This window comes from Coturnix japonica, chromosome Z (genome assembly GCF_054131305.1).
Source record: "Coturnix japonica strain WE chromosome Z, WE-NBRP24, whole genome shotgun sequence".
Classification (NCBI taxonomy): Eukaryota; Metazoa; Chordata; class Aves; order Galliformes; family Phasianidae; genus Coturnix; species Coturnix japonica.
The window spans coordinates 44315941-44326547 of NC_140702.1; the positions used below are offsets into that span (position 1 = coordinate 44315941).

At 43.6% G+C, this 10607-nt stretch overlaps 1 protein-coding gene across 1 annotated transcript; it reads right to left on the minus strand.

The window, feature by feature from the left end:
- Positions 1–474: 474 nt before the first annotated feature.
- On the minus strand, positions 475–3961 carry LOC107306153 (uncharacterized). The gene is made up of 3 exons (XM_085528913.1): positions 2003–3961; positions 1824–1884; positions 475–1459 (listed from the first exon to the last, which is right to left on the minus strand). Exons 1-3 carry the CDS (start codon positions 2189–2191, stop codon positions 669–671), a joined length of 1041 nt encoding a protein of 346 aa, XP_085385039.1. The 5' UTR covers positions 2192–3961; the 3' UTR covers positions 475–668.
- Positions 3962–10607: the final 6646 nt, after the last annotated feature.

The window sequence follows — 10607 nt, forward strand, 5'->3', positions numbered from 1 at the left end:
GTATTTAAATCTGAGATCCTTAGGATTGTTTCCCTCTTCTGCCACACCGCGCCCTATTTGCCTAGTGTCAAGTTTTATACGCACGGGGGCTTGCCAATGTCACCCCTGGCTCCGCCCACACTGTGTCAGTGCTGCTGAATGCCAGGGACTGCTCACTCCCTTCCTAACCGTTTTTTCTGCAGTATTTTACCTCGGATTTACCTTTCTGTGAAGGCTGTGGGTGCAAATTTCTGCTATGCAGCTTACTCACAAAAAGTTTTGCTAAGGTAGTGGTGTTCTCTTGTGCTCTACGGAATGTGTTGGTGCTCAGTCGAGTTAGAAAGCTCTCTTACTTTCTTGTAGCATCAGAATAGCCCTCTTTACTGTTTTTAACATACATCTTATATACCATTCACTTACAAGCAAGACATTCCTGTTCCTTTAACAGTTCTTGTAACCTCTTAATTGGTTCTAACTTCTCCCAGACAACAGTGATAAAGGATGAAAGCTTTATTGAAAGTAACAGCATTAACAGTGCATATCAAAAGATCCTGCTATCCACATTTGGATGCAAACAGACAATGCTTGCCCTTTGTCTCATGCTCTGGTCTTCCAGGGCTTCACAGTGATAAGGTGTACCAAACAGTCTGATAAGGTCTTTTCTGACTTGTTCATGGTTACATCTTCCCCTACGATGTTAAACTGGCAGGTGGGGGGCTGCTGCACTCTGCATGGGTGCTCCAGACCCTCTTGAGTCCCCTCGGGCACGTCTTCCACCAGGGCCACCACCTGTGTCTTTTGGGGCCTGCCTCAGTACAATCTTCCTTGGTCCAGTCCTCAGACGGTGCAGTCACATATGTGCAGGTGGACTCTGTCTCCGAGGACTCTGATGCATGCCGGGTACGAGAACGAGGGAGGCGGAACCACAGACACTCCAGCTTTTTGGCGCGGATGTGCAGCTCCAGTTTCTCACGCTCCTCCTCGGACAGGAACAAAGCCTCCCGGCTATGGAAGTAGGTGGGAATCGGGCGGGATCCTGGTGCCCTGGCCGCACGCCTGATCCGGTCACGATTGAGGGGGTACTTCTTCTTGTCTGTGTAGACTGGGGCACTCTGTGTTTGCTGCAAACGTTGCAGCAGTTCTATGGACTTCCGCAGTCTCACAGGGAAGAATCGAAGCTTTATCTCCAGGCATTTTCTGGCTATGTGCATGGAGATCTTTCTGGATCGTGCCTGACTGAGACACAGTTTTGAGATGACGGTAGCCACTGCACTGTGTCTCTGGCATCTGATACATTTAGTGTCAGCTACACACAGGCATGTGATGTCCGTTTGAGTGTAGCTGTCCCTTAGCAGCGCTACTTTGGCTGTGCCAGGCTGGCAGCCAGGCAGCCCTGACAGCCTCTGGTCCGCCTTACTGCAGGAGCGCAAAGGTTCACGCCGAGGGCTGCTCTGCTTGGTGGCTGCTTTTCTCTCAGCACCTGCAAAACAGGGAGAGGCCCTGAGCCATGCTGGGCCGGGGGCTCTGGGGATGCTCTGGGCCAGGCATGTCCAATCCACGGCCTGCAGGCCTTAGGTAGCCTGCCACATCTGTTACCGCAGACTGGCTCCTGCCCCTCATCACCCGCAGCTCTGCCCTGCCACAAGGCCTGGCCCAGCCCTGAGCATGCACTTACCACGGCCCAGGCAGGATCGGATGCCCATACCCTGGGCTCATCCGGCCAGGATGCACTGTACCAGGTTCTGGGCCATGGATCAGTTGCTCCCAGAGGCTGGGCCCGGCCTGCCTGGGGATGGATACTCCTGGGCAAGCCTGGGGCTCAGGCTGACCCTCAGAGGACTCACCTGGCTCTGGTGCCACTGCTCTCTGCCACCAACTCCTCCACCGCAAGCGTCGTCTGCCAGCCTGTGGGCACGCGGACATGGCACAGTTACACTCCTGAGGGGTCCCACAGACCCTGCCCTGACTCACCCAGCACAAGTCCCCTAGCCACTAGTCTGCCCCTCTCTCAAATCTCCCCTACCTTTATGTTTTGGTTCACCGTGAACAAGAAGATTCCGGCCACCAAAAACATGAGGCCGTAAAGAAGGACAAGGGTAACAAGGATAAAGAGAGAGCTGCCAACAACCATTGCTAAACGCCGGTCGTGACCGCAACAGCAGAGGTGAGACCACCGCTCTGAACTCAGAACTGAGTCCAACTGTGTTGACATCACAGAGCTGCCTACCCACCCCGGAACCGTGACACATTGTGAGACGGAGCCTGGGTGGGGCACTCTGCCTCCTGCTGTCCACCCCGTGTCTGCACACACTTCACGCTGGCCTCCATCTTGTTATGAGGGCTCCTCTGAGATGGCAGCAGTTGAGGTCCATCTGCCTCTTCTACCACACCGCGCCCTATTTGCCTAGTGTCCAGTTTTATACACACGGGGGCTTTTCCACTGTCACCCCTGGCTCCGCCCACACTGTGTCAGTGCTGCTGAATGCCAGGGACTGCTCACTCCCTTCCTAACCGTTTTTTCTGCAGTATTTTACCTCGGACTTACCTTTCTGTGAAGGCTGTGGGTGCAAATTTCTGCTATGCAGCTTACTCACAAAAAGTTTTGCTAACGTCTCCCTTCCTTTAGTTTAAAACCATTCACCCTTATCCTACCGCTATCTAGCCATGTAAAAAGTTTTTTCCCCTCCTGTTTATAATCTCCCTTTAAGTACTGGAAGGCCACAGTGAAGATTCCCCGCAGTACTCTCTTTTCCAGGATGTTGGCAGGGGTGATTGCTGACCCACTCTCCACCATCTACCATTACTCCTGGTAATCTGAGAAGGTCCCAGAGGACTGACGGTTTGCCAATGTGACTTCCCACCTACAAGAAGGGCTGTTAAAGAGGATCTGGGGAACTACAGGTCTCTCAGCCTGACCTCGGTATTGGGGAAAGCTATGGAACAAATCATCTTGGGATCACATGTGCGTGGTGTCCAGGGGATCAGGCCCAGCCAGTGCAGGTTCATAAAGGGCAGGTCGTGCTTGACCAACCTCATTACCTTCTACGACAGGGTTACCAGACTGGTAGATGAGGGAAAAGCTGTTGATGGAGTCTTCCGAGACTTCAGCAAAGCCTTTGACACAGTCTCTCACAGTATTCTTCTGGGGAAATTGGCTGCCCATGGACTGGACAGGTATACCTATATATTCTTTGGGTAAAGAACTGGCTAGAGGGCCGTGCCCAGCAGTTAGTGGTTAATGGAGTTAAGTCCAGCTGGCAACCGATTATGAGTGGTGTCCCCCGGGGGTTGGTACGGTGGCCCATATTGTTTACTGATTATGTAGATGAGGGGATTGACTGTACCCTCAGTAAGTTTGCAGATGACACTGTAAAGGACAGACCTGTTTTTCTTTTATTGTCTCAAAGCTTGCTTCCTGCGGCCTTCCTGATGATAAGACTCTGACTGGCGACTGCTAACTATCTAGGAGGGTGAATGGTGGGTGTTGTTGTGCCACAGTACCTCTGCTTATGATTGCAAAGATAAGCAGAAGCAGGATGAGCAGTCTTCTTCAGGGGTGCTGCTCGAAGGAGCTGACCACTGCAGAAGGCGATAATGCTTGTGTCTGGCAACAGAGACCCCCTTCCTTGTTCTCTTATCTGTGGGCCAGGAATGTCACAAAAGCTGGTTTAAAATCCTATTACAAAGTGTGTTTACCTTCTTGTTTGGATGTTCAGTGTTTCCTCGAGATACGTTCCCAAAAATGCTGAGTCAGACTTCAAAGAAGAAAAAAAACGCCCACCGAAATGGGGGATAAAAGGCCCTCGCTAAACTGGGGACTTGGGAGACAAACTCCCAAAGACACCTTTGACGGAGAATTCCCTGAGGGGAAAACCTCGTCGGAAGAACCCCCGGGACCAGCTTACTGCGGAGCTCCCTGGCTGTCTCCCATCCCCCGTGGTGATCAGATGAGTTCCTGAGATCCACAGACCTACTGTGTACCTCTCTGGACCCACAGTGGTGACTATCTCTTTTGCTCTCTGCAAAGACTCTTTGCTTATATTTCCTACTTTCCCTATCGCCTACCTTCCCTTCCCCATCTCCCTAAAATGGCTAGGACTTTAATAAACTGGTTGGACCAACATTTGAACCGTTGCTTCTTAATCTCACACCGGGTATACACATATCAAAGAACCTTGCCTCCCTCCTGTAAATTGGAGCGAGACATCTGGATATGGCTGAAAAATACAAAAAGATTAGGTCAGACCTGTAAGTTTCATTTCTTCTAAAAGTGTTCAATAAGCCATTCAAAGCTGTCTTGTTTGTTTTTTTCTCTCTGCCTAATAAAGTTGTTGAGTTATGCATGATGAGAACACAGAAACTTCCTGAAAGAGTACTGGTATTTCTGATAATTTAACCTTAATTCCAGAAAATGTATATTTTAAAGTGCATATGGTTGTAATCATCTAGTAAAATGGTTTCGATCTAGAAACAACTAGCAGAGAAAGGAGGAAAAAACTGAGAACAGTGCAGGCTCCAAGAACATTCCCAAAGGACAATGTTTTCAACAATAGGAAGATTAACATGGGAGAATGAAAGATTCACACTGGAGTTGCAGCCTTTTCAGGCTCTGTTATCAGTTATTCTAGGATCTAGATTTTTTTTAGGAGTAATTTTGTTTACAAGCATGAGGTTGACTGTCAGATTTAAATGAAGGGTAGGTATGTCAGATTCTTGGCAAACAGACAGAGCTACAGCTTGGGTAGGGTCAAGAAGGGTGGGAGGAACAGCTCTAAAAAGACCTCAGTGCTGCAAAAATTCCAATTGCAACCCATCTCCCTAGGTATTATGTCTCTATAGTTTATTTCTTGAATCATGAAACTACAGAATTGCAGGTGCTGGAAGGGACCTCTGGTGATCGTCTAGTCCAACCCCTCTCCTAAAGCCGGTTTCCTGCAGAAGGTCGTACAAGTAGGCCTTGAATATATCCACAGAAATTTTTAAAAGCTATGCATATACAGTGTTGTATAAACTGGCCAGGTTGGTCAGTGCTTTTTGTTCAGAACAGTTTGTACGCTCTATTGTATTTGTCACAGAATGTGGTAATTCTCATCCCGCATGTCTTTTCCTATATTTTTTTTAATAAGAGAGTAGCTTTACTTCCTTCTTTTTTCTTCCCCTCTCCCTTCACCCGCTTCACTTCCCCCCCACCCTCCCCCCCCATTTTTGTGATCATATTGCTGTTAACTTACTACTAAAAGCAGCTGAACAAAAATGACACAGTATGCTTACCCAAGTATTTGTGGACTTCACTGTTTGACATTATTTACAACATTTTTCATTATAAGAAGACTCCAGTTCTGTTTCTCTGTAATGTACAAACAGGGACAGAGCAGTAGGTGTTGGCTAGTCTCTACTGTTCTTCCAAACACCAAAAACAGAGATAGAGAAAGAACTCAGACTCAGCACAGATAAGCTTAAAATAATAATATAATAAAACAACCAAGCAATATTTTGCAGATGTCTAACACAGAGTAGTTTACACTGGCATGAACCTTGGTCTGGTGAAGGAACTATATTTGGCACTGCACAGCAGACAAAACTCAACAACAATGGCTGAGCTGAAGCCTGTGTGCTTTACACATTTGTCTAGTGCTTTACATTTAAAACAGAGTCAATGTGGAAAAAATAAACTAATGTGCTTAAATTTACTTGTAGGTTACTCTGAAAGTAGAGTTTCCTATATAATTCCAGGGAAACTACAACATACAGAGAACATACTATTTGGTAAATTCTCAGCTACAGAACACTATTCATCAACATACTAATTATCGTTAGTTATGCATTTTTGCCAGTGATGAACAAGAGCCTGCATGTGGCGCTTATAAAAGTTTTAACCAGCAGAGATGACCAACTATTGCTGTCACCACTCCTGAAATGCACAACTCACCACCACACTGTGCTTGCATCCACTGTTTGGTCTTCATAAACATTCAGCAAGCATCAGTGAATGCCACTGGGTGAAATTTATTCCACATGGAGGAATTCAGTTCTACACCTTTGCTTTATATGCACTTCTGTGTCAGGCACCATTTTGTCAGAGTGCATCTCTGCTGCCATCTGTCATGCAGCACTGAATGCTGTGGAATACTGATGGGAAGGTTCAACCTTTACTGCTATTCTGCCAACATCTACCTTTGATATCGTGGGCAAAAATAATGAACTAGGAGGCATTACTTTTGTATCAGCCCTAATATGTTCAATTGTTAAATACTGATCTACTGTCATATATGTGCATGTGGGCTATCAGTACTTTTGTGTTCATGGTTAGGACCTACAGTGTAGAAGTATGATGGAATCAGACTCAATCTTTCCCAAACTTATCACCTAAGGTAACTGCTTTAGTAAAAGAAGAGCTACCAGTACATCTCAAATAATTCTGTCTAAACAGACAATCTTTTTAAATACTTTGATCACAAGACTGCAGAAAAGAGAAATGATGTAAGTGTACAGCAAGGTAAATTCAGCTTTCTCCCAAGTATGATGTGCATGGGTGTTTTTAAATTAAGTAATAGTTTAACAGGAAAGATTTAAGTGTCCCAAGAGGTGTCATTGGATCACAAGATAAGCTTCTGTTCACATTGCAACTGTAGATATCATGTCCTTCTAGAAATCTGTGTTGGGTTGATTCAAGATGTGTGCTCTTCACCTTATAATGTATTTAATAATTTCAAGCTCAGCAGGAACAAATGAGCTTTTCATCAAGATCTGAATGAGTGGGGAAAAAAAAAAAAAGAGGATGAATGCAAAGGGAGTTTGAAAACCATCTTCACCGAGCTAATTTTGTTCAGTTGCCATCTCTACTCCTTGTTATCTACACTTTTTAAAAAAAGTAATTTCACCCATCTGTTCTCTCTCCATTAATGTTTCGGATGAATCATACCTTGGCTTCCAAATTAGTAATATATGACCTGGCTGTTTAAGGTATGGTTCAGTGACCAAATCTGTGAACAAATAATAAGCAAATTCTTTGTGCGTAACTTACCAGATGGAAATGGTAAAAGCCTTGTGGCTTTTTTCACTTTTCATCCTGTGCTCTTGCACATGGCAGGCTTGCCATGCCTTTCAAGTACTTTCCTAAGGGATGCAGAGGAAAAGTCAGTATTCAATACTCCAGACCAAAAATGAGCGGTTCCCATAAAATTCCCTGATAGCATGAGTAATCTTTCCCATTTCTCTTATGTATCTAGATGTATTTGTAAATATACCTGAAAGGGAAGAAACTTCAGTTATTATAATTCCCATTTGTAAACATATCGTTTTGAAGACACTCATTGCCAGGTTTTTTAAGCACATAAAAACAGACATGGTGAGCTCTTCTCATGAGTCAGAGAGAGCTCTGCCAAATGGTCATTGCAGTCATTACTGCTGTCCTCTGATTTGGTGTAGACTCAGAGCAGAGAAAGTTGTGAGTTAAGGGCATGGGTCAACCCCAGGTAAACTAAGGGTTCAACCAAGTCAACCCAAATAATTTCAGCCACAGTCTTGCATCACAAGAATTCAGCAGGTTTCCATTCCTGTGTGCCACTGTCACAGGTACTTACAACAGTGGCAGCAGCAGCTTGAAGATATGGCCCCCAAAGCTCTTTCCATGGGCACCCATGGGGGATACATCTCTGATTCCCCTGGAGTCAGAGGACTGGGGGGGTTGCTGGCAAAGATCAGCAGGCAGATGCTGCTCCCACCCAGCTGCTGCCTGCCTCCTCATCCCATCCCTTGGCACAAGAAAAGGCGTCCAGTACAATTGACAGCAAGAATCCCAGAAATCCACTGGGAGGAGATCCAAACAAAAAACAGATTTCCTGTGCTTAAAACTGCCTAAGCAGGAGGTACAGAAGGGTCTGTGAAAACAGTTCATAATGAGGGGTATGCTGAAATCAAATCCAAGTGGATTATTGAACAGGGAGGAAGTGGATGTTTGTGTGGTTTGTTTCTTTCTTTTCTTTTTTTTTTTTCTTTCTTTTTTTTTCTTTTTTTCTTTCTTTTTTTTCCTAATTTGCTCAGGTAGCTGGTGACATGCCAAAACCAGGGGAGAACAGAAATCTTTTTCATAGATCATTAGAATTTAAATTATGAGTATTAGTATTGTTAAAAACCCAAGCTTTCACCTAACCATCACTGCCATCCATCTCTAAATAGTTTTAATCTGTGTAAAACAGTACTTAAATCAGTATGACATTTACAGCATATCACAGAATCACAGAATGGCAGGGGTTGAATGGGACCTCAAGAGACCATCAAGTCCAACCCCTCTGCTAAAGCATATACCCTACAATACGTCACACTGGTAGGCATCCAAATGTGTCTTGAATATCTTCACAAAAGGAAACTGCAACCTCTCTGGACAACCAGTTCCAATGCTCTGTCACCATTACTGTAAAGACGTTCTTCCACATCTTATTGCAGAACTTCCTATGTTCCGCATGTTAAGTGTTTTGTTATTAATATCAAGACTTGGCTTAGTATGTTAACAACCCTACTGTAAGAGTGACACTTAAGAGTTTCCTTCTCTCCCACCAGTAAAACAAACAAAAAAACAAACAAAGAACACCAAAAAACCCCACTTAGAATTAAACTAATAACTTTTTATTTTATTTTATTTTATTTTATTTTACTTTCCTTTAGCACAAATATGCTATACAAAAATAAATAAATAAGTAAATAAGCAAATAAACCCAACTCCTTTATTTTGTGGACTACTCAAGTGTGAAACTCAGCATTTTGATCCTTGTACTTTATAGCACCTATTATGTGTTTTTTTCTTCCCCAAAGACAACTCATTCCAAAAGAAAATACCCAACAACCATCCTCCCATCTCAATTTTTTTATTATCTAAGAGCTTCTTATTATTCAATTTTTATTGCTACTTTGTGTGAAAGCTCATTAAAATATCATGAGGCTCACAACATAATTGCTTGGTAGCACTAGCCAACAAATAACATCTGCAGCAAGATGTATGTGTATTTATTTATTAATATGGCCCATATGATGTCAAAGGCAATTGCTGGTATGGCACCCCAATATTCTGTTACAGCTGTGCAAAAGATGGGAGCAGAGAGGCACTCTGTCAAAGTGTCATCTGACATTGAAGTGTGTATGAAGCAAAGGTGTGGAACTGAATTCCTCCATATGGAATAAATTTCACCCAGTGGCATTCACTTCATTCCTGTCTGCTCACTACTTTTGTTTCCCTTCTCTGGATACTCTCCATGGCCTCAGTGTCTTTCTTGTAGTGAAGGAACAAAAACTGAACGCTGTACTCGAGATGAAGCCTCACCAGTGCCAAGAAAGAGAGGCACTCCTCCCTGCTCCTACTGGTTACACTGTTTATGATACCAGCCAGCATGCCCTTGGCCTTCTTGTCTGCCAGGCCACACTGCAGGAGTACGTGCTATTCTGACTTATCTCTCCAGGTCTTTTTTCTACATGCAGCTTTCCTTCTGCAGACACCATATAACACAAGGCTACACAAATGAACTCCTACCTGAGTTCAATACAAAACAATGTGTTTGTCTTATTTTGGAAATCATGTCTTAACACGGCTTTGTAACAGAACATCATCACATCCTTTTAGTTGGCATTATTCTCCTACATATATCCTGGGAAATCTAAAACTGGAAGCTACTTCTGGCTTTGGTATAAGGTCATCTACTTTTAACCAGGGGAGCTGGAGGGCAAACATGGTTTGACATGTGACAGCCTTTGGCTGAGCATTTTCCCAACAGTTAGCATGAAGTGCAAATACATCTTGTAAAGTATGTATCATAGTCTTGTATCACGATCCTTTTGATTCTGACAGACTTGCCAAGCAGGACCAATGCTTGCATTTGGATGAATTTGGATAAGCAGTTTAGCATTTTAGGAAAGAGAAAGTCCTGCTTTCTCTGAAGTAACATTTTCAGTTTTCTCTGCCTCAAAGAGAAGAGTTTGAGATTCATTTCAAAGTGCAGGTGTCCAGGTATTCCTGTTATACAGTTCATCTTTTGTAGCCTTTTAGAGTGACTGTATTAGCTATTTTTCTAGTCCATTATAAATTTAAGATTAGAATTACTTTCTTGTTGCCATTTGTAAATCTGTTGTACATGTCTTAAAACCCCTTACATGCATATATATTCTGTTACTCTAAACACCACGGTGCTTGTACTATCATTTTAAAACAACACATATTTGGGTCATGTTTATTGTAACCTGAAGTCATGCTGAAATAATTTGTCTTGCTCAATTTCAAGGTGCCAGTTTTGTATAAAACTGTGTCAGCATGGAGGGCAAGAGCAGTAATTATGTGGAAATAGACTTGGTTGATCAGAATAAAAAGGATGATATGAAAAGAGCCCAAAGAAAGGTAACAAAAACAACAAGCACATGAAAAGGAGGAATAACCTTGTTTTGTTTAGTTTGAAAACCTGAGAGGAAGCTGAGATACAAAGATAATCTTTCAGTATGCAAACAGTTTTTCAGAGGAGGCTGTCATCAGTTTCTTTCTATGGCTACCATGGGACCAAATTTCTTGTTTGGGAGAGTAAAAAAATTAAAAAGATTAACATGGGATATCAGGAAAAGCTTCCTTCAACATGCAGAAGTGAAACAAA

Coding starts and splice junctions, on each gene's coding strand:
- LOC107306153 (XM_085528913.1), bottom strand. CDS start 2,191: ATGTCAACACAGTTGGACTCAGTTCTGAGTTCAGAGCGGTGGTCTCAC. Junction 1,885..2,002: donor CGGTGAACCAAAACATAAAG/GTAGGGGAGATT, acceptor GCGTGCCCACAG/GCTGGCAGACGACGCTTGCG. Junction 1,460..1,823: donor AGCAGTGGCACCAGAGCCAG/GTGAGTCCTCTG, acceptor CCTGTTTTGCAG/GTGCTGAGAGAAAAGCAGCC.